The sequence below is a fragment of the Argentina silus genome (assembly GCF_951799395.1).
Source record: "Argentina silus genome assembly, chromosome: 9".
Taxonomy (NCBI): Eukaryota; Metazoa; Chordata; class Actinopteri; order Argentiniformes; family Argentinidae; genus Argentina; species Argentina silus.
In genome coordinates, this window is record NC_139663.1 from 14,551,128 (window position 1) to 14,576,172 (window position 25,045).

General features: G+C 46.8%; 1 protein-coding gene across 1 annotated transcript; it reads right to left on the reverse strand.

Annotated features, from left to right (window-relative positions):
- Nucleotides 1–22,961, reverse strand: LOC310809759 (vesicle-fusing ATPase-like; the record flags this gene model as incomplete). The annotated part of the gene is given in 22 exon segments (XM_083677193.1): nt 1–60; nt 433–546; nt 641–775; nt 1,131–1,210; nt 1,745–1,811; nt 2,139–2,272; nt 2,593–2,749; nt 3,175–3,270; nt 3,921–4,108; nt 4,312–4,386; nt 4,701–4,866; nt 5,125–5,324; nt 5,684–5,839; nt 6,292–6,367; nt 7,188–7,295; nt 7,531–7,697; nt 7,858–7,897; nt 8,133–8,232; nt 11,639–11,724; nt 15,944–15,961; nt 22,900–22,935; nt 22,938–22,961. Coding segments are annotated over 22 exon segments (2,283 nt in total).
- Nucleotides 22,962–25,045: the final 2,084 nt, after the last annotated feature.

Consider the following 25,045-nt stretch of genomic DNA (forward strand, 5'->3'; position numbering starts at 1 on the left):
TCACGCCCCCTCATCTCTGAGGAGAGACAGGAACTTGGTGACTCTGTGCTGCACTTCCATCTGAGGGAGGAGAAGAAGAAACGAAAACAATGAGTTACAGTGACACAGTATGACCCTTGAACCCCTTCAGGGTTAAGTATGTAGTTTGCTGCCCCCGCTGGCCACACTGAAACATTTAAAACGTGTATATACTACATTTTCGAATAGCGCGAAACTTATACATATTCTTCTAAACAAACCAAACGTGAAATAAGCCCGTAAAGGCCAGTGTCCTATCCGACACCAAATTTTAGAAAACGCTTTGTTCGGACTCGGGTTCGTCGTGTGAGCTCATTCCTTGATGACTACCCCTAACCCTTACCCTTTATCATGGCCATTTAAAATGAGACAGGAGGTTGAATAATGGTCTCTGATTGGCTGTGTGCGACTGACCTGCAGAGACATCTCGATTAACATGAGGAGCTTCTTGATGCCGATCCAGACCCTCTTGCCCTTGATCTGCTGACTGATGGTGGATCTCTCTGCCTCGGTGAAGCTTCCCAGCAGCTAACACACATGGGATAGAGCTCCATTAGTGTGTGTGTGTGTATGTGTGTGTGTGTGTGTGTGTGTGTGTGTGTGTGTCTGTGTGTGTGTATACCTCCAGTGCCTCCACCAGGTGTTCTCCAGTGGCGATGTTTGGTATGTGGATGGTTGTACTGAAGGCATCCAGCATCTCCATCTCCTGCAGCACGTCCTTACGGCTGGTGGTGCCGATGATCAGCAGCTTACGGCCCTGCAGGGGAACACAGGGTTATACACACACACATAGTATACACACACACACCCACACCCACACCCACACCCACACACACACACACACACACACACACACACACACACACACAACCCCTGCACCAGTAAACACATACACACACCCACCCACACACACACACAACGCCGCATGCGCACGCACGCACACACGCACACACACACACTCACACACACACACACACACACACACACACACACACACACACACACACACACGCACACACACTCACACATACACACAGACATGCCTACGTACACACACACACACACACACACACACACAGACACACACACACACACACACCACTATAGCTCACTTTGGGTGGGGCCTTCTTCAGCAGCACCAGCAGAGCCTGGAGAACCAGGTTGGAGAAGCGAGGTCCAATGGGCACATAGTCTACAGGAGGAGAGGACAACACATTTAGACCACAGACCCCAAGGGTACAGCATATAAGCTAGGGGAGGCTGGTGGAGGTAGTAATCGGAGGACGGTCTCATTGTAATGCGTGGACCGGAATGAGGAATGGTATCAAACACGAATACGTGCCCAGCTGACGTATTCGTGTTTGATACCATTCCTCATTCCGGTCCACGCATTACAATGAGACCGTCCTCCGATTTCTACCTCCACCAGCCTCCCCTAACACAGGCGTACACAAAGCATTTAGCCTATAGGAGGCAGGGTCCTCCCCAGGGTTTTTGAACAGCGTGGCCGTTGGATCACAAGCCCGACTCGCGTTTTATTTCACGTCAAATTGCGGGGGAAAATACAGCTAAAACGCTGAAGTCGCTGAGGAACATCCTCACGCTTTTACTCTTCGCTTTTAAACAACGATGTCATCGCGGCGCCGCTCGGACATTCTTTGGGGAGAGCCCTGGAAGGCCACGGTCAGGGTTAGGGTTAAAGGTCTACAGGAGGTGGAGTACTGACCCAGCAGACGCTCGATGTCGTCCACAACTACACAGCTCAGCTGGGACTTGTACGCATCGTCAAAGATCTGTGAAGGGAGAGTGAAGGGATGAGAGAGGAGGAGAGAGGGGGAGAGGGGGGTGGGGGCACAGAGAGACAGAGAGAGACAGAGAGAGAGACAGAAGGGTGTGGTACAGAGGGAGAGAGAGAGAAAGAGAGAGAGAGACAGAAGGGTGTGGTACAGAGGGAGAGAGAGAGAGAGAGAGAGAGACAGAAGGGTGTGGTACAGAGGGAGAGAGAGAGAGAGAGAGAGAGAGAGAGAGCATGTTGTGTGTATGTTCTCAGTCAACACATTGGTATAGCAACGGCTAAACTGACTGAACTGTGTGAATGCTGTAACCATGGAGACTGTTACCTTCTTGATGGCCTGACACTTGGAGATCTCAGAGTGGCCGATCATCTTGTCTGGGGAGCAGATCTTAATGAAGGGGAACTCAGAGTCTTCAGAGATCTTGGCTGCAAGGGCGGTCTTACCACTGTGTGGGGGTCCTGGGGGGGGGGGACAAGGTTAAAGTAAGTCGCTTTGGATAAAGGCGTCTGCTAAATGCCATAAATGTAAATGTAAATGTAAGCAGAGAGCGCAGTGTGTGTGTGTGTGTGTGTGTGTGTGTGTGTTTATGTGCCAGCGTGTGTGTGTGTTTGCGTGCATGCCTGCGTGTGTGTATGTGCCTGCGCGTGTGTGTGTTTGTGTGCATGCTTGTGTATGTATGTGTCTGTGTGTGTGTGTGTGTGTGTGTGTGTGTGTGTGTGTGTGTGTGTGTCTGTGTGTGTTTGTGTGCATGCTCGTGTGTGTGTGTGTCCTGCCCTACCCTCCAGCAGCACAGCCACCAGCGGGGTGCGGTCGCTGTTCTTGGTCTGCTGGACCAGCAGCTCCCCGTCGCCCAGGACCGCGGTCACTGGGTCGCCCCACTTTATGATGCCGTTCATGATGTAGCTGGCGTAGTCCTCCTGGTTGGTACCAAATGCCTGAGGGAGGAAGAGGAGGAAGAGGAGGAGGAGGAGGAGGAGGAGGAGGGAGAGGAGGAGAGGAGGGGGGGAAGGAGGAAGAGGAGGTGGGGGAGGGAGAAGATGAGGAGGAGGAGGAGGAGGAGGGGGAAGAGGAGGGGGAGGAGGAGGAGGAGTGGGAGGAGGAGGAGGAGGGAGAGGAGGAGGAGGGGGGAAGAGGAAAAGGAGGAGGAGGAGAGGAGGTGGGGGAGGGAGAAGATGAGGAAGAGGAGGAGGAGGGGGAGGAGGAGGAGGAGGGGGGGGAGGAGGAGGCGGAGGAGGAGGGAGAGGAGGGGGAGGAGGAGGAAGCAGGGGAGGAGGGAGAGGAGGAGTAGAGTGGTCACTTCTTGGTCTGTCTGATAGAAGCACTATCTTGATTGTCTGATATATATAGACTGGTTACTTACAGGTTTGATGTCATTGTTGAGGGAGCCCATGAAGTCACTTCTGGTCACCTGCAGTTTCTCTGCTCTCTCTGTGTCTACCTCCACTGTGGCTGTAGCCTGGACAGAGACATCAACGGAGATAGCAATAGAGATATCAACAGACACATCAACAGAGATATCAACAGACAGAGATATCAACAGACAGAGATATCAATAGAGATATCAACAGAGATAGCAATAGAGATATCAACAGAGACATCAACAGAGATATCAACAGACAGAGATATCAACAGACAGAGATATCAACAGACAGAGATATCAATAGAGATATCAACAGCGATATCATTCGAGATATCAGCAGAGATATGGCTGTGGCCTGGATGGTAGGAGAGATATCATCCTGTGTGACGGTTCATGGCAATTGATTGGCCAGTCTAACCTTGATGTGACGGTTCTTGGCAATTGATTGGCCAGTCTAACCTTGATGTGGCGGTTCTTGGCAGTTGATTGGCCAGTCTAACCTTGATGTGACGGCTCATGGCAGTTGATTGGCCAGTCTAACCTTGATGTGACGGTTCTTGGCAGTTGATTGGCCAGTCTAACCTTGATGTGGCGGTTCATGGCAGTTGATTAGCCAGTCTAACCTTGATGTGGCGGTTCATGGCAGTTGATTGGCCAGTCTAACCTTGATGTGGCGGTTCATGGCAGTTGATTGGCCAGTCTAACCTTGATGTGACGGTTCATGGCAGTTGATTGGCCAGTCTAACCTTGATGTGACGGTTCATGGCAGTTGATTGGGCGGCTCTGACCAGGCCCTCCAGTTCGGCTCCACTGTAGTTCTTTGTCTCTGCTGCCAGCTCCTTCACGTCCACGTCAGGGGACAGCAGGCCAAAACCACGCATCTTATTGGTGTGGATGTTCAGGATCTGGACACGCCCCTTCTCATCAGGAAGACCTGGAGAGGGGGGGGGGGGGGGGGGGGGGGGGATAAACAAAGAGAGAGAGAGTGAGAAAGGGAAAGTGGAATTAAGTACAGTTATACAGTCAGGGAGGTGGAGAGGGTCAACATGATGGGTGAGGGGGGGTAGTGAAAGAGTGTGTGTGTGTGTGTGTGTGTGTGTGTGTGTGTGTGTGTGTATGTGTGTATGTGTGTCTTACCGATCTCCATCTTGACCTCAAACCTGCCAGGCCTCATCAGAGCATCATCTATCAGATCAGGCCTGTTGGTCATTCCTGTGAGGAGGAGAGGAGAGAGGGAAGAGAGGAGAGGAGAGAGGGAAGGGAGGAGAGGAGAGAGGGAAGAGAGGAGAGGAGAGAGGGAAGGGAGGAGAGGAGAGAGGGAAGAGAGGAGAGGAGAGAGGGAAGGGAGGAGAGGAGAGAGGGAAGGGAGGAGAGGAGACAGGGAAGAGAAAAAAGGGAGGAGATGAAAGACAGAGAAGGGAATAAAGGAGAGAAAGAAAGTGGTTAAAGAGTAGCATGAAGCAGTAGCTTGTCTCTGTTTGCGTGTGTGTGCGTGTGTGTGTGCGTGTGTGCGTGCGTGTGCCTACCTATGACCAGGATGTTATTGAGCTCATCAACTCCATCTATCTTGGACAGCAGCTGGTTGACCACTGTGTCATGGACGCCTGTGCTGCTGGCCCCCGTCCCTCTCTGCTTACAGATGGCATCCAACTCATCAAAGATAATGATGTGCAGCCCACTGTTGGCACCCAGCTATGAGGGGGGAGGGGGGAGGGGGGAGGGGGGACGGGACGGTGGGGGGGAGGGCGAGGGGGGGGGGTGGGAGGAAGGGGAGAGAAAGATGGACATAAATCATTTCTTTCAACATTAAAACATCAACAACAACATCCTAAAAACTAAGGGGCGAGATTTCATATGTTTATGATTGTATTTCTCAACATGACCAGTAGATACGGTACAGCCTCTATACAGTTGTCCTCCATAAAAAAAAAAAAGATGTCCGCCCCTCACCCTTTTCTGCTCTTCCTCTGCGTCGGCGAACAGCTTCCTGATGTTGGCCTCAGACTCTCCAACGTATTTGTTGAGGATCTCGGGGCCGTTGACGATCTTGGGCTCGCGGGCGTTCAGCATCTTACCGATCTGCCTGGCCATCAGGGTCTTACCACAGCCCGGGGGTCCGAACAGCAGGATGCCCTTCACGTGCTTACAGCCTGGGAGGAGAGAGAGCCAGGTCAAGTCAGTCAGACAGTCACACGATAATGGATAGTTTGGAAAGTAATAGAAGTAATGGAATGGAAATGGAGTAACGGAAAGTTTCGCAACTCAACATTTTACAACGTCATTTCTCAGGACGCAACAGCTGAGATAGCAGTGTGAAATAGAGCATTTTTTAAACTTTATCCTTTTTTTGTTAGAATAAAATAAAAAATAAAGAGACTAAGAATAGAGGTAAAATAACAGACATAGGATAAGAATAAGAGATATTAAAAATAAATTAATTAATAAATAAAAAAAAGAGCCTTCTATGGTAGTGCGGTAGTGAGGATGTTTAGGGTGTGGTTAGTCTCACCCATCTGCTCCACGATGTCTGGAGGGAAGACGCGGGAGGCGAAGGCTCGACGGAAGATGTCAGAGAACTCCTTGTCCAGACCACCGATGCCCATACGCTCAAAGTTCCAATCAGGGTTGATGATGCTCTGTCTCTGCTCTTTGGTCTTGGCCTTCCCTGTAGGTCAGAGAGGGATGTAAGAGGAGTCCATTCTTTTGCTTTGACCTATAGGTTTGTGCTGCCCTCTTGTGGAGTAATACGGCCACTACATCACACCACACTGGAAACTACAACATAGTCTCCAAATTATTACGTTCTGGGGGATCCCAGGACCAAGGAAATAAGATCTAGGGGATCGTATTATATGGCTATACCAGCATTTGACCACCTGTTTTGACGTAACATACGTAAGAGTTATGTGAATTACAACTTGCATGGCAGTTAGGCAGTATTAGGCATTAACTTCAAGTGGTTAAGGTTAGGGTAAGTTGTCAGGGGAAGCAAATATTAGCATAAGCAACAACAATTAGCAAGAATTAGCACAAGCGTGATTCGAACCAGCAACGTTCGGGCAATGTTCGGGTTACAAGTCGGGCAGTTTCTGGACTGAGGGAGGAGGTGGAACGTACCAACTAGTGTGAGGGAGGAGCTCTCAGCCTTCTCGAAGACCACCTGGCTGTTCCCCACCAGCAGTCCAATGTCAATCTGGAGGAGAGAAAACAAGATACCCCCACAGAGGCTCAGTGGAACAGTCCAGAGAGGTGAAGACAACACACCCCGACAGAGGCACAGTGGAACGGTCCAGAGAGAGGTACACACGTAGAAATAGAAAGAGTAGAACAGACATTCCCATTCAAATCAACATTCCATGGTGGGTGTACCGGCGGCCATCTTTTGGTGTACCATTTGGTGGTTTTAGCTTACAGCTTTATTAACAAACAACTCAGCTCAACTTCGATTGAAATGTTCAGTCGAATGATGGTGCGGCCTCTCTGTGTTCTACACATGCAATAACAATGATTACCATGGCAATAATGTATTACAATTCCGTGGCGGCCATCTTTTGGTGTGCTAGCATAGATTACCATGGTCTGAGGGATCATGTCCGCTCTGCTTATTCTATTTCTATGGGTACAATCCCTCAGGACTCAGGATAGATCTGTCCATAGACAGGCTTTAAACACCGGTGTAGATCTGAAAGAACTGGATTGGTTTAAGCAAGATGATAGCAGCCCTTCTTTTCCCTCTGCTAGGTTACTCTTTCACCTATCCAGTCCTTTTATATCCACACACACGTGTCAAGCAGGTGCGGTCTAGAGCAGTGGAGGCTGGTGGAGGTAGCTAAATGGCATATATATTATATTATATTTTATAATATATATTATTATTATATATATTATTTGTAAAATGCATTATCAGATCATTCTTAAACGCACATTCTGGAAATCCAGACAGTTATAATGTGTTTATCATAGCCTAGTCAAGGTTATGAACTGTAGCATGCCGTGATGTTATCTCCTAGTACCTTCTGCTTCTTGGTTAAGGCCGGCTCCCCCTTCAGGATGCTGGCGTCCATGGCCTCAATGTCTTTGATCACCAGACCAAACAGCTTGTCACAGAAACTGAACACCATCTGTGGAGCAGGCAGAGGAGGACATGGATTACTTTCAACATGAAACCATTGTTGTGGTATGGTATCATATCTGAACGAAGCATCACTTCAAAGGTGCATTGAAAATGCTACACCTGGATGGATCCGAAGGAGAGGGTATTGGTGTGTGTGTGTGTGTGTGTGTGCGCGCGTGCGTGCGTGCGTGTGTGCTTGCATGTGGTGTGTTTGCGTGCGTTTGTGTGTGTTGACCTCTGACCTGCTGGGTGATGGAGAAGCCCTGGTTGTTGAACTGCTGTATGAACTCGCTGGCCATCTTGTCTGAGTCGTACGGGCTGGTGTCAGTACTCTTCTTCTGGAGGAAGTCGATCTCTATGGTCATGGCCCCCACACACTGCTTGGACTTGTCAAAGTTGTAGTTGGCCACTAGGGGGGAGAAGAGAGTTTGGTTTAGAGATGTGGGTGTAGTCTCGTCCATGTTTGGGTTGGAAGACACTGTTCCATCTAAATCTTCATGAGAGAGTATGTTTGCGCTGTAACAATCGTTTTCTCTTCTCAAACTCATCAAAAAAGAACAGAACTTTACCTTCAACCTCCTGTCCGATGGAGAGACCTGCCCATTTCCTCTACGAGACGGGGTGGGAGGGAAAGAGAGAAAAAGAGGGGAGGGGGGAGAGATAGAGATAGAGAGAGATAGAGAGAGAGAGAAAGAGAGGAAAACAAGAGTAAGCAATGAGCCAAGACCCAGGTGTTTGTACTCCTGAGGTATACATTTTTACAGGTGTGTATCATTATTTACCTGCGGCAGGCAGGTGTGTATCATTATTTACCTGTGGCAGGCAGGTGTGTATCATTATTTACCTGTGGCAGGCTGAAGGCGATGGTGCCTGGGACGACAGAGTGGTGGCTTTTTACGGTGAAGACGTACTTGTGAGTGGGCGTGGTCTTCACAGTCACATGTCTAAGGAGAGGGATAGAGAGACGCATGGGCACCTATTACACACAGACACACACACACACACACACACACACACACACACACACACACACACACAAACACACACACTGGTGTTGCTGGCCACACACGCACGCACGTGCACACACACTCACACACACTGGTCTTGCTGGCCAAGACTCATGGGCTCCACACACACACACACACACACACACACACACACACACACACACACACACACACACACACACACACACACAAACTACCTCAAGACATACTGTATATAGTATCACATTAGGAACTGGTATCTTGATACTCTAGACAGTCATAATGCAGGGGATGTTGACCTAGATTATTCAGATGGAATAATCGGCACAAACTGTCGGCAAAAAAAGACACTGAATTACAGTAAAAATAGCCACAGTCTCAAAGAAGAGAAGAGACTTTACATGAAGTTACCATTTTTAAAGGGTTCATAAATGGGTTAGTTCACGAATAATTTACAACAAGTTTATAGACCAGTTATAAACCATTCACAAAGTTATAACTCAGTAGTTCAGATTATTCTATATTCACTTGGTGCTTGTAATCAAGCGCCAGTAATGTTGTTGTTTTTATGCCTTGATGTTGTAACATGATTTCTATAACTGAGTTTGAAAGCACTTTGATCCTGAAGACGGTATCTCAGTAAATGGGCTTGTTGTTAGGACAGGGCACCATTGCTGTGCTTTGTCATGTTTTCATGATAAGCTGCAACTGTCTTTGTTTGATGTTGTAGCAGGATTTCATGAATAAATGGTTAACAGTGTTTCACTTAACATTAAGGTGGCACTTAATTAGTTACAAATGTTGTTAACTCATTAATATATGTTTGTAAGTCATTAGAAAATGATTAATGGTGTTACAGTTCACATTAAGGTAACATTTCATCAGTTATAAAATGCTGGTAACTCAGGTAAATGTTCAGAATTGTTAAACTTTACATTTAGGTGGTATTCATTAGTTATAACTAATTGGTAACTCATTAATAAATGATTAGATTTTCTAAATAAGCACAGAAGATTGAAGAGTACTCACATGACGTAATTATTATTCCCACTGGGACCATACATACTGAAAAATGTATGCACTCACTGCAATGTAAATTGCTTTGGATAAAAGCGTCAGCTAATTAGCATATATATTATATATACATTATTAATTATCATTGTTGGCTTCTTATTACTTGACCCAAATGGGGTGAACACAGAGGGTGTAAGGGTGAACATAGAGGTGGTAAGGGGTAAGTAGTGGATAGATAAATCAAAAAGTAAAATCTGGGAACCTCCATGGTGAACATGTTTAAATGAGGATTATGTTGACAGGATTAGGAGTGTGGGCCATTGGGCAAAAAAAGATGGTGACAGCTGTACTGTACTTTGGGAGATTGGATGTAAAGATGCAGAGATGTGTTGAATCTGTTTGGTGTAAGCCAAATCATCCCCAAAAGTCAGGAAATAACTGTTTCCCAAATGTGTTTCCCACCATTAAAAACAGTGTTGCATAATGAAACATCAGGCTTAATTTTCGAAGCATTGATAAGTCCTGATTGCATGCACCCTATTTGGCAAGCACCAAGTGAAAATCGAACAATCTAACGATTGTTATAGCTCATTAGATTCGATTCTAATCTAATGAGCTAGAACTGTTTGTAAATGGGTTATAAATGATTTATGAACTGATTATAAACCGTGTAGAAACCCTTTACAAATGGTACCTAAAGTGTTACCGAAAGGCTATATCAAATACACAAGTACACACATTTAGATAGCTGTGTACAAGTGAATAAAGCACTGTAGACCACTCCCTCCCCTGCACTGAAAACACTGACTGGTGCTGCTGCTCCCCCCTACCCCCTACCCCCTACCCCCTACCCCCTACCCCCCCCCCCCCCCCCCCCCCTACCCCTACACACAGATGAAAAACTGTGGAGAAACAACTGACACTCAGCGCCTGTCCCCACTGCCGGGGGCTCGACGCATCGCATTAATATTTATTGACTAAGAGGATAATTTTACAGTGGGAAAAACAGCTCTGACAGGAATACAATCATTCTAGTTTTCCACGAACAGAGGAGGGGTTGGGTGAGATGGGGGGGAGGGGGGGTGTGTGTGTGTGTGGGGGGGGGGGGGGGTGTGGGGGGGGGGGGGGGGGGGGTGAGGGGGGGAGGAGGAGGGGTGGGTGTGAGGGGGAGTGGGGGGTGGGGGGGTAGGTCTTATAGAGCCAAGTAAACAAGGCCTTCACTAAACAACATCCTTTCCCCCTTTCCCCCTCCCCCCTCCCTGACAATCCAAGAGGATTCCATGCGAGGCTAATCTGAAATTAGCCTGGGATTACGCTTTATATGCTCTCCCTCAATGGGCAGGAGAGAGACAGTAATCCCACAGTAGGGAAAAGATGGCACTGGATTAATCCGGCGCTACAGAGTGATTAATCTGGGTTCGTGGTGCGTATCTGGTGTACTGTAGAATGACTGGACATACTCTGGGCAGTTTGAAGCAAACGCTCAAAGCATTTTAGGGGATTTCAGACCCAAGTCTGTGACAGATGGATTACTCTGGCCTTCCAGTAAAAACAAACGACTTTTCACTTTATATAATATGTCTGTGTTTGGTCCCTCACTGATGACTGGGTTTGTGGTGCGTGTGTGGCAGGGGAGGCTGGTGGAGGTAGAAGACGGGCTCACAAAGCATGCTTGGTACCATTCCTCATTCCATTCCACGCGTTACAATGGTAAGTGGCGTAGAATGACCGGAACCAGAATCGTTAGCAGTTCTGTATTGCATGTCTGTGGCGTTCTAGCCTCTTCTCCAAGATCAGGAGAATAGGTCAGGCTTTAGGAGACTACAGTAAGTGTGTACGTCTGGTGTTGGGGTGTGTGCGGTGTGGACAGAGCCTTGCTGTTGAGGTGTTGAGGTGTGTGCGGTGTGAACAGAGCCTTGCTGTTGAGGTGTTGAGGTGTGTGCGGTGTGGACAGAGCCTTGCTGTTGAGGTGTTGAGGCGTGTGCGGTGTGGACAGAGCCTTGCTGTTGAGGTGTTGAGGCGTGTGCGGTGTGGACAGAGCCTTGCTGTTGAGGTGTTGGAGCGTGGGCGGTGTGGACAGAGCCTTATGGTGGAGGTGTCTGTTGGTGTTGGGGCGAGGGAGAGGTGGAGGAGAGGTGGAGGTGGAGAGGTGGAGAGGTGGAGGTGTTGGCTGGTGTTGGGGCGAGGGAGAGTTGGAGGAGAGGTGGAGAGGTGGAGGAGAGGTGGAGGAGTGGAGGAGAGGTGGAGGACAGGTGGAGAGGTAGAGGTCTCTCCAGGGTGGAGAGGTGGAGGTCTCTCCAGGGTGGAGAGGTGGAGGAGAGGTGGAGGTCTCTCCAGGGTGGTTACTTACTGGCCAGACTGCAGGTCCTTCTCGCTCACAACGGCACAGTTTGTCAACGACAGGTCGTCTGTCGGGCATCGCGCCGCTTGCATTGTCTGCAGAGGAGGAGAGAGAGAGGGAGAGAGAGAGAGGGAGAGAGAGAGAGAGAGAGGCGAAGAGGAGAGAGAGGGGGGAGAGAGAGGCAAAGAGGAGAGAGAGAGGGAGAGAGGTAAGAGAAAGAGAGAGAGGGTGGCGAAGGGGAGAGAGAGGAAGAGAGATGAGAGAGAGAGAGAGAGAGAGAGAGGGAGAGAGAGAGGGGGGGGGGGGTCGCGAAGGGGAGAGAGAGAGAGGTGAGAAAAAACAGAGAGGGAGGGGGGGGGAGAAGAGAAGAGGGAGAGGTTGAGGGGAGATATTGCAGCGGAAGAATGACCCAGCATTTTGTTTTCCTCATCCACTGAGCATTCAGCACACCAAGGAGCCCAGTTTAATCCTCGCAATCGATCCTCCTTTAGAAGGACGACTAGAATGTCACAACTAGAATGTCACACCTGCTTAGGAGCTCACGTCACCCTTCTCAAAGTCGCTTTCACGTAAAAACCACTCGGACAGAATGTCAGACCAAAGTCTGTCAGCTCATTCATGAGGAGTGAGAGGCAGTCATGTTTTAAGAGATACAGCTGTTATATAGTACACACATGCCTGTGAGGCAGGTGCTGGGCCAACGAGAACACCAGGAAAGGACCAGAAAAACCTGCACACTTATGCATCATTTAACACCGGGTGGATTTGGGTTTGTTGTTTTCCTCACACGAAAAAAAGAGATTTTGAAAAAATTGCGTGCTGTCTTTTTTGGGTTTTCTTTTCCATGATCTATTAGCAAAGCACTGCAGCAAAGGATCTCAGCCTTCTAGAACCGCTCATTAGAATAGAGCCCCATCATGCAGGGTTCCGCTTGTTCCATTAGCCTGTTCGGAAGCCGAGTCACATGTACGGACAGTTTCTGTCTGACACCAGGCTGTTCTCAAGATTCTGTGGAAGATTTTAACCCCCAATCAGAGAGTAGGAACTCCAAATGATTGAATCTATGGCACATCGCAAGAGTTATAGAAAGCAAGTTGCTACCATACAAATCAGCCTTTATAGGCATATACTGTATGTGTATATATATATATATATATATATATATATATAGAGAGAGAGAGAGAGAGATAAAGAGAGCAAGAGAGAGAGAGAGAGAGAGAGAGAGAGAGAAAGAGAGAGAAAGAGGGAGAGACAGAGAGAGATAGAGAGAGACAGACAGAGAGAGACAGACACACAGAGAGAGAGAGAGAGAGACAGATAAAGAGAGAGAGAGAGAGCAAGAGAGAGAGAGAGAGACAGACAGAGAGAGAGGGAGAGAGAGAGAGAGAGAGACTATAACAGCTGGTTTGTATGCTACTACTTTACTGACTAATATATATAGTCACATATATACAGTATACAGTATGTCAGCCATTCACCACCAAAACAGATCGATGTGAATGTCAGACTGCAACTTTTGTACACAACTCCTTCATACAGCATGTCAAACCAGCCTGCCTTTCATACATAACAGCCAAGGACGCTGCGATCCATTGGGTACACAATACAAAGGCCAACGCTCCCTTTCAGTATGAGAGAAAAGGGGTAGAAGATGAAAGAGAATGTTCTGCTGATGGAAAAAAGTCTCGCGAAAAGCAGCGCAGCAGTGAATCCGCAGAAGACGGGTTGTCATGACAACAACACTTTTTTTCAACATGGACGGTCTTCTGTGGTGAATCCTTTTTTTGTTTGTTTCAGCTCTGGAGTAAACTCGGCGTTTCGTGTTTTTGAGCCTCAGTCTGGACACCACTTAAGAACACATGAGACCATGAGAAGGCATGAGAACGCATGAGAAGGCATGAGAACGCATCAGACCATGAGAACACATGAGAACACATGAGAAGACATGAGAACACATGAGAACACATGAGAGTGGTTTGTGTCTGTGACCATAGTCTTGGTCTGGGTTACAGATAATGGTCTTGGACAAAACCACCAGTACAGGAAGACAATGCCTTATTTTGCTGGCTTTTAAAATGTTAGGTCTTGGTTTCATTTCCCATGTTTTTGAGGGCCAGGGTCTGGGGCTGGGGCTGGGGCAGGGGCTGGGTCAGGGGCTGGGTCAGGGGCTGGGGCTGGGGCTGGGTCAGGGGCTGGGGCTGGGGCTGGGCCTCTAGGTCTGCGTCTGGGTCTTGAAGGCAGCTGTCTTGACTCCATTATGCAAATTGTTAATTTCTACAAAGATAGAGACATTTTCAAAATCAGACAAAACATTTTTGACATGTATTGTGTGATGATGATTTGCACAATCAAAATGGTGATTTGGCACAATCAGTCTCCCATACAGTATGTTGGCCCACTCACAGCTGTATCCTGTCATGCCAGGTACAGAACACACTCCTGTCTGATTTGCGAGGAGTCGGGCTAGAGATGAAGGGCCGGGCCGGGGTTCGAACCTGGGTCTCCTAAACGGAGGACACAAACGTCTACCATTAGACCAAAAGGACATCCTCAAGGTCAGAGGGTGACACTTGAGCTCAAATGTCTCAGACACAAGAGCGTGATCCCAAACCACCTCTGCTACGTAGGGTCACGAGCAGACAGCGGGTGTTGCTGGCCACCTCCATGTCTGGGTGCGACCGGGGGACTCTTGGCCTGTGTGTGTGACGAGGAGAATGTGCCGCCCTGGCCCACTGCAGTCCTGGCACGCTGCCCTGTCTCGGCTATAAAACCGTCACATGACTGCCCAGACTGACTCTTAATCTACCGACACTGGCCGACGCTCAGCTAGGGCAGAAAACACATACAGTACCAGTCAAAAGTTTGGACACACCTTGCCAAGACTGTGCAAAGCTGTCATCAAAGCAAAAGGTGGCTACTTTGAAGAATCTAAAATATAAACCATATTCTGGTTTGTTTAACACTTTTTTGTTTACTACATAATTCCATATGTGCTCCTTCATAGTTTCCATGTCTTCAATATTAATCTACAATGTAGAAAATAATACAAAATAAAGAAAAACCATTGAATGAGAAGGTGTGTCCAAACGTTTGACTGGTACTGTACTTCTCGGTTGGACCACAGTCCAAACAACGTAGCTCTGTAGCGTAGCGCCCTCAGTGGACTGCAGTGCGGGGGGGAGTTGGATGCTAATGAATTGTTCCGGGAGGTCGATCTCTGTCTCGTGTTCCCCCTCTGTGGATGGATTGCAATGGAGAGAAACGGAACTAGTGTACACTCTCAGAAAACAAAATGGTGGGGCGCTTAGTGGCGTAGCACACAAACACGCATACCACGGAATCGCAAGGTTCCTGGTTCGATTCCGACCCTCTTGACACGTCTTGCATGTCATCCCTCCTCTCTCTCCCATCCTTCCTGTCAATCTCTATTGTCTATCCCAAAAAAAGCAGAAATGCCCGAAAAACATTAAAACAAAATGGTTCCCCAGCTAGTCCCTGTAAGAGAACAACCATCTGAGGAACCTTTCTATGGTTTCATGAATAGTAGAACCCCTTTCATGAAAAGAGGGTTCCCGGGTTCTCCCCAGGGGTTTTTGAACGGTTTGAACATCAAAAACCGACCCGCGTTTTTTCATGTCAAAATGTATGCAAAAAATACTGCTAAAACACTGAATTCACTGAGGAACATCCTAACGCTTTCACTTCCGCGTTCGTTTTTAACAACGATGTCGTTGGCGATCAAAGACAGTTACCCTGTCATTACTAAATATATAGTTTAATTTGCCTTGAGTTGTTTATATCGTGGCGCCGCCAAGTCCACAGCATGGCACAGCGCCACTCTTACGTTCTTTGGGGAGAACCCTGGGGTTCTAGGCCAACATGGCACCAAAACAAGGGTTTTCTTCCAACTAAGAGTTCCCCTACAGGGACAAGCCTTTAGAACCCTTTTTTCTAGGTGAAACCTTAGTAGCTACCGGGGGGGGGGACCGGGGGGGTGAGAGAGCCACACTGGGGAAGCTCACAGGCCTGGCCCGGGGGGGGGGGGGGGGGGGGGGTTATATACATGAGAAGGGGGCGATGCAGAGACAGCAACAGATAGAAGCTACTTTCAGTTAAGCCGACTGCCCAATTATGCTAACAAGTTTAGCGGTGGGTGGCGGGGGGTGCCGGGGAGAACGGGACGGGGGACAGGGACGGGGGGTGGGACGGGGGGGACGGGGGTTGGGGGGAGACGGGGGTTATATACATGAGAAGAAATATATACTGAAATGACTCATAGAGTCATAGAGTCATAGAGAGAATATCCATACATACCTTGAAAAATATTACCACCTGGGGGGGGCCGGCGCAGGGGGGGGGGGAGTTGGGGGGGGGGAAGAGGACAGAAGACAGAGAGTTGAGACGGCCAGGACCACTGTCATAGCATGGGGCAGCATGGGGCAGCATGGGGCAGCATGGGGGGGCATTCACAGTCAGAGGTGGAGCACAGTGACAGTGGTGGAAAGATGAGCATGCAGGGCAGAGTTGGGGTCTTTTTTTATTTTTTATTCACAAAGCTGACAGCAGCCTCATCTGAATTCAATTCACACTACTAAGACACGCTGGTGTGTGTCTATGGTTGGCAGAATTAGATTTTTTGCTGAATGTGAATTTTGTATTTGTTAGCTACTACTGTATGTCAATGTCCAGTAATAAGACACCGTATATTTGAGTTTTTAGTCATAAATTATACATACCCCAAATCTGACAGAAGGATGATATGTCGGCCGTATAGGCTCAACAGTGTGATATCCATCTTACACACAAGTTTACATTCATTCTTCACATTATAAACAGATGATTGTGTCTTTAATGTGAGAACAAATATGAATAGATGAATGCAAAGACAACAAGGTGTATTTGAGTGGTTAATGCATGCATGTATGTATATATGTGTGTGTGTATGTATGTATGTATGTATGTATGTATGTATGTATGTATGTATCTATGTATCTATGTAAGTATTGTGAACAACTGAGAAATGAAATCATATTTTTTCCTGTCAAGCGATAACTTTGGTTATCATACAGGATACATACTAACCCCGTATATGTGTCATGAGCTTGAAAATAATTCCCCAACCACCACACTGCAAGGTGTCCATCAAATATGGCTGTTCAAGGGGATCATACTGTATATACAGTAGGAGCTGCAGTAAGTAGCATGCACAGACAGGCATACATACAGTACAGACATTACAACGTTTGGAGAACGTAAGAGGAAAACGCACTGGAACCTTTTCTGACCGTTATGGCCATGACCACACCAGATATACTGACACAGCCCCTGTTATCTGTCTGTCTAGCAGTGTACTAACACTCTGTACTCTGGTGCATCTAATCTGGGACAGATGATACTTAGGGAATTCACTGCTTCATATCCTGGTGACACACACACACACACACACACACACACACACATACGCACAGACGCAAGCACCTATGCACGAATGCTCACACACACACACACACACACACACACACACACACACACACACACACACACACACACACACAAACACACACACACACACACACACACACACACACACACACACACACACACTGGCTGCCCTCTCCCCGTCAAGTCAAAAATACAGAAAGCACCTGAACCTCTCTCCTGCTGGCGTTAAATAAAACAGTTTTTCCTTTCTTGGCGATGCAACAATCTCTATTCTAAGGCCACCTAATTAATATTTAATGAGGCGGAATCCCGGGAAAGGTATCCATTGAGTTGTCTCTGCTGCCGATCAATACAGCAGTGTTTATGTGTGTGTTTGTGTGTGTGTGTGTGTGTGTGTGTGCGTGCGTACGTGAGTGTGCGCGCGTGCTCTCTACATAAACCTTACGACTTCAATTATCAGAAGATAACAAAATTAAATATATAGTAAATATATTTCAAAACCACCAAATACACTCACTGAATACTTTATTAGGAACGCCTGTACACCTTCTCATGGTGGAGGTGGTGGAATGCTGTGGGGAATGTTTTCTTGGCACACTTTGGGCCTGTTAATAGCAATCTATCATGGCTTGAATGCCACAGCCTATTTGAGTATTGTTGCTGACCATGTGCATCCCTTCATGGCCACAATTTACCCATCTTCTAATGGCTACTTCCAGCATGATAATGCACCATGTCACAAAAGTAATCTCAAACTGGTTTCTTTAACATGACAATGAGTTAAGTGTTCTTCAGTGGCCTTCCCAGTCACCAGATCTGAATCTAATAGAACACCTTTGGGATGTGGTGGAACGGGAGATTCACAGCTTGAAATTGCACCTGAAATTGCGTTATGCAATTGCCTTACGCAACCATGTCATCATGGACCAGAATCTCAAAGGAATGTTTCCAACATCTTGTGGAATCCATGCCACGAAGAACTGAGGCTGCTTTGAGAGCAGGAGGTATTAGTATAGTGTTCCTAATAAAGTGTTTCGTGAGTGTATATGTATCTTGCTGTATACCAGTGGCCTACTTACAACTCCTCATTTCCAAAACTGAACCCACGTGAGTGTATTTAATGCTCAACTCACATTGGTCGATTTAACACCATGGCTCCTTCTCTGGCCACGCCCCCCCCCCCAGCCCAGGCTAACGAATCACCAGCGTGCCGAGCGGTGTGTGTGTGTGTGTGTGTTACGACTGGGCAAGAGGACAACATCTGAAGGTCACTCACTTCCCGTCCAGCAACCAATTAAAGTAGAACCTGGGGGAACACCTTCGGTCGACGATGAAGAATTCTTCTTCCCCCGGCCTCGACACAACCTTGTTAATCTGTCACATTGTCAGTCGGTTAGATTGGGAGGAGTGTTTGAGCTGTCCCTGACTGCACTGCCACCCCCCAGGGTTCTGTGGTCTCTAAATATAGCCGCAGCTCAAAGCTCACCATCAGGGAGGCACGGGCCCTGCACTGGCACACAGATTACTGATGAGAGGATACACTCCCACACAAGCACATACAGTACATATGCATACAGTACACACACATGCGCGCACACGCACACACACACACACACACACACACACACACACGCGCATCCACATACATGTACAGTATGCACACACACACACACACGCACATCCACATACATGTACAGTATGTACACACACACACACACACACACACACACACACACACACACACACGTATGAGCATACAGACAGAACTAATTCGTCAACATGATAAATACAGAGAGACATCCGTACAAACACGTAACAGCGCTGCAAGCTCGACTGTTATGGGATTTGTAATTGGTGGAGATATTGTACAAATATTGGCCTATTGGCTGTGTATTTCTCAACCTGGGACCAGAAGAGTTATTACAGCCTGATATTTGATGTAGAGCTCCTCTGAGATAGAAGACTAGTCTGCTGGAGTCACCGATTCTGTTTGAGAAGGACAGTCTTGAGAGAGCTCAATTATTTCAGCGTTACATAAAACCCCTCTCTGAGTCCTTAATTATAGATATCATCTAAATTTTAAATGTTAAATGTTAACGCTATACCCAAACATCTTTTTTGTATTCGTAATACTAGGAATAACACCAGGATAATTTCGAAAGCCTTTCATACAAGAGTCACTACATAAATCATGATCTATCAAAAACCCCATATCTCTCATTTGATTGACACAGTGCCATATCAGGCTAGTTAAGCTTCCACCTCGAACTGGCCCTCCTGAGCCTCCTAAACAGAGTTGGACAACTGTTTGAGATGAAGGATTACACGGGGTATCATGTTCCATTGTTCTATTGCTATTGGAATTAGAATGCTATTACTATTGGAATTAGAATGCTATTGCTATTGGAATTAGAATGCTATTGCTATTGGAATTAGAATGCTATTGCTATTGGAATTGGAATGCTATTGTCAGAAGGCCAAGATGGATGTTTATATATACGGCTCTGTATCAATCTGTTGTCCAACTGTCTGAGGTTTACCTTTGGACTAAGGGCCTGAGGAACATGCCAAGGACTTGGCCAAGGTAGGAGCCAAACAGTGTGTTGTTCGGTGTGAGGGCTTTTACCATGGACATCAGGACACACTCCCAGACCTTCACCTTACTGGATGTAGCTTAGGCTAACTGTTTGTGTCATAACTGTATAGAATGTGTTGCCATTTAGCTAGCATTAGCTGTTATCAACATTATTCACCTGTTTACGCTTTGACAGTGTTACAGTACAGTATGTATTGTATGGTTTTATGACCAACGGTTCATTCATATTCAAATAGCTAGTTAATCTAACCTGAACTAGAATGTCAAACAGAGGACTGCAGAGTCTGTTTACTCCTAGAATGCATAACACAGGTCTCAGGGAGAACAACAACCATTTGAAGCTGATCTGAGAGGATGAGGATTATATAACTATGGAATATTCTACTTTTACAAAATTGTGTGCTGTTTTCAAATTACACAAAACACAGAATCGATTTCTTTGTTTCAAGCAATATGGCCTCTCAGATCGGCAGGAGTGGCTAGGCCATAGGGGCTAGGGGCTAGGGGCTAGGGGCTATGGACTAAGGGCTAGGGTCTAGGGTCTAGGACTAGGGCTTAGGTGCTAGGGCATACAGGCCAAGAACTAGAGGCTAGGGACTAGGGGCTAGGGCATAGGGGATAAGAATTAATTTGGAATTCAGTGTTATACTGATTTGGAATTCAGTGTTATAATAGTAGGGATGGATGCTGCTTCAGCCTAGGGACAAATAGTATTTTACGCCTACCCGTGCAGGCGCAGACCAGATCAACAAACACATCCTCCACACTAATTAATAGCCCTGGGACTGCAGGGAAAATTAGCCGTCGAGCTATATCCGGTACAGTGGGTTAGACTTCAGCTTCTGAAATGTATGTTTGTTTCCAACTGTGCATAATCCCTGTCAGATTAATATAATAAATAAAGAAGTCATGTGTTGTTACATGTGTCCTATTGGTCAGGGGTTTCATTCTGGATTCGCCTCAGGTGGGGGGGTAAGGTCAAAACCTGACAGCCAGGCTAGGTCAAATAATAAAACTGAGCTGAAAATGTGTTCTCAGTTGTTTCCCCTGGTTGGGCAGAGTGTGTTCTGTCAGTGTCTGTTACGATCAATGTTCCTCCAAGTGCCTCTGACAGTCTGTGGGCAACAACAATGTGGAAACTCTGCCGGGGTGATGGAGGGTGAGAGGGAGGGATGGAGGGGGAGGGATGGAGGGGGGGGGGGATGGAGGGGGAGGGGGGAGGGGGAGGGGGGATGGAGGGGGAGGGTGGAGGGGGAGGGATGGAGGCGGAGGGATGGAGGGGGAGGGCTGGAGGGGGAGGGATGGAGGGGGAGGGATGGAGGTGGAGGGGGGAGAGATGGAGGGGCGATGCCAGTGAACACGGTTGACTCATGTCAGTGACCAAGAGAACATGTATTATCAGTCTCTCTCTCTCTTTCTCTCTCTCTCTCTCTCTCTCTCTCTCTGTCTCTCTCTCTCTGTGTCTCTCTCTCTCTCTCACACACACACACACACACTTTGGCTCGGGCACATATTTCAGCGTTCGTCTAATGGCTGTTATACAAGCCTGCGGGGACAGAAACAAATGCACCTTGTTGACTGTATTGGTGATACTAAATAGCTACAAGCGTGTCTGTTAATAACACCACAGGCCACCTTTCCAACAGAGAGGAGTCGAAACCCACGTACAGCTACATATTCCTATTCCATTATTGTGTAATAATAACAATATACAAAAGAATGCCATTTATATTAGGCTATATTCATACTGCAAAGAATCATGGCCTGCTGTCTAATTGTGGCTCTTATGATAGAGCACTGGAGGGGAACATGTTTGGTTTGACCGAAAAGTGCTTTGTCACGTAGCTAGGCTAACCAGGGGAGGCTGGTGGAGGTAGAAATCGGAGGTCAGGTTCATTGTAATGCATGGAATGGAATGAAGAATGGTATCAGACCATTCCTCACTCCATCCCATGCATTACAAAGAGCCCGGCCTCCGATTTCTACCTCCACCAGCCTCCTCTGGCATTAGTGGCAGGCACACAGCTGAAAGGTGTCGAATAGAACAGCTCCAATCAGACTTGGCTGCTCAGGTCCTGTCTGTGCCTTGCTTTGGGCGGGGGCTGTTCTGCTACTGCTGACAGCTCAGCGCTGTCTCGTTACATGCATCTCAGTAGAGACTCTTAGACCCTGTGGGAGAACCCTTTGAAGAACCCTTTTGGTTCTAGGCAGAATCTTTTTCTCGAAGAGTAGGCCTACAAAGTAGTTCCAACAATTCATGTATTGGCTGAAGGAAAAACTGCATGACAAGCTTGTGTCTCCATGTTTCATCATGGCTTCAAGCTGGGAGAGACAGGAAAGAGTTTACTCAGCATTAGGGATAGGCGTGCATTACAATGCAATGCATCACACTGTTTAAGTGGTGCTCTCTCCAGAGCCTAAATTGCCTACAGTTTGGTAGATATGGAAAATATTGTCCATGATTCAATCTGACTGCGTGTGTGCAATAGCAAAGCCTACCACCAACACAGCCTGGGCATGTGATGCCAAGTGTTGCCTGACGAAATTGAGAGTAGGTTTGTGGCGGAAGACTGGCATTTACACCCCCGCTGACAGCTTGCAGGCTACCTTGTAGGTTTAAAGCACTGCATACGTGCGTCTTGGTAGCGCAGGAACAGTTTGTCAACACAAAGAACCACAGATTATAGACAGGTTTATAGCATAATCCACACACGTCAGAGGTGTTAGAATGGACACGGTGTTCTCCGTTAGTTTTTCCGTTTGTTTATAATAACTGAATTATAACGAGCACGATTTATAGAGACATAAAATGTTTCTATAGCCCTTTTAGGCGCAGTACATCGGCTCAAGGGCATGTGAAATCCAGGATTAGCCACGAATTCATCTCAGCTAATGCAGAGGCTATAGGCTAGCTGGCTAGCGACTGTGAACTGAATATACAAGATCTGAGACATTGTCCACTACTAAAACACTATTGTCCTATGTTGCCAACAATACGAGTAACCACCGTCGGATATGAACTTGTATGGCCAATATTCTGCATTGAGAGCGAGACGTTGTCTTGCTCTGACATTCAGATGCGACGTTACAGCAGCTAAATCGCTTGCCATTTCAAGCCAGTCAAAACCCTTCGAGTAAACAGGCACCCGACATATTTTACGTTCATAATTTCTCAAATTTTACAACAATTTATTCTAAAACAAGGGACTTGAATGAACGTCAAATATCTTACCCGGGCCGCCATTTTCGCGTTTGGTGATGCCCTCAGAGATGCAGTTGTGGGTGGTAGTTCATACGGCAGCACTAACAGTGAACGGACAGCAGCAGACTGGCTTTCAACCTGCGCAGGGAGGATTCAACGCTATACAGGCAATGCGTCCAACTATGCAGCCTAGCCGACTTGTGCAACGCAGACCTTTTTGATTGGCCAATAGCAGAAGGCGCTAGAGCAAAATATCGTCGATTTTCGCGTTTGTCGTGCAATGTACACCCCTCATGTTAGATGGAGATGGGGCAACGGTTTTAGAATGCAATCTTTATTCATTTCAATTGCAATAATAGTTTTCATTGCAATAGTGGCGCTAAGCATTTTCAAAACAACGGTGAGTTTCCCAAAAGCGGCGTTGAACCAAGATCATCTTAAATCCAATCTAGGTAATGGAGGAAAGATGATCGCAGTGTAATGAAGGTTTCGGGAAACTCGTTGTTTATAGACAAACACCCCCGGAGCTGTCCGTTCAGCACCCCGGTTTAGAACAGCAACGTCGGGCAGGGCCGTGGACAGCGACGACTCCTGTCGGTTCAGTGTCACTCCGTTTCATCACCATGGACAGCTCCTCCTCATCACCTCTTCCGCCTTGTTTTACTGTTGAATACTTTTACACCTAGGTCTGCCTTTCTATGCCACAATAGAGAATGCATTGGCATAAATGTGCTATATGTGCTTCTAAGTGTTCTCCAAATGTAGCCTAATCTTTTGCAGGTTTAAATCTGCACTGTGGGTCACACTCTGAAAACAGATGTGATTTTGCTATGATATCCAATGGGCATGTCTCCAAGCGGAATACCTTGCCATGTGTTTCGGTTTTACCCCACTGCGGGTTGCCTTTACCTGCATTTGATTGAATTAGGTCAGACTATAGCCGGGCAAATCCGTTTCACCGACAGCCGCTATAAGCTGGTCAAAGGCCGCGGCCCTCATGACAGAACAGCAACTCTCTGCTGCCGTGCTGTGGCAAGAGTTGGGATGTGCAGTTTATAGGTTTTTGAGCCTCTTGTGCCAGTGGTGAGTCTATATGCACAATCTATGAGTGGCCCTAGCTCACCTTGGCCTAAACAATATTATTGAGGTGAAAGCTAGACAAGCCTCTACAATTGCCATAGCTTATGAAATCTACGAAGTCTATTTTGGCTGTATTGTCTTTGTTGCTACGTTGTAAACTAATTACTAAAAATTTTCAAAAGGTGAAATACGTACAGTAACTCATAATGTTAAAGTACAGATGGCTGATAGGCCTGGTGCTAATGCTTCATCAATGCAGTAGATCTATGTACATTTCTACATAGGTCAAAGGGATCACCAGACACAAAGAAAGAGAGAGAAAATGCTTGCAAATGTTTTTTTATATAAAGTAACTGTAACAGTTGATCAAATTCTTCTCACTTCTCACATACATAGTCATACACCCACATAGTCACAGATTGCCGCGTCATTACTATAATAATAACACTAGTATTTGCCTTGATTTGTTCAACAAAGTCATACACAACATGATTCACAAATGAAAAGGGAAAAATGTAAATAACGTCATTTAGCTTAATATGTTACACATTTTTTTTGTCTTGTATGTGTTGCAAGAGAAAACATGGCACATAGTTATGATGAGTTAGTCATAGAAGAGGACACAGGGTGGATCCCAACACCCTTCCTCCAGAATCCCAGTCATTCTGTGTTGCATTACAAACACTAGGGTTCTGGAACATGTTTCATTATAAACACAAGCTCTACAATGTGTTCTATTCTGAACACTAGCTATAGAATGGGTTCTATTCCAAACACAAGCTCTAGAATGTGTTCTATTCCAAACACAAGCTCTAGAATGTGTTCTATTCTGAACACAAGCTCTCGAATGTGTTTTATTCTGAACACCAGGGCTCTAGAATATGTTCTATTACAAACACAAGCTCTAGAATATGTTCCATTCCAAACACCCGGGATCTAGAATATGTTCCATTCCAAACACTTCCTTCCTTCCCTCAGTTCTTGACCACTCACCCTTTGCAGAGCTAAAAGGACTAAATGGGTGGAAGCAAAACGATGGAAACAAAAATATTCTGTCACTTTTTTCTGTATCTGTCACAGAGAGAGTACAGACCTT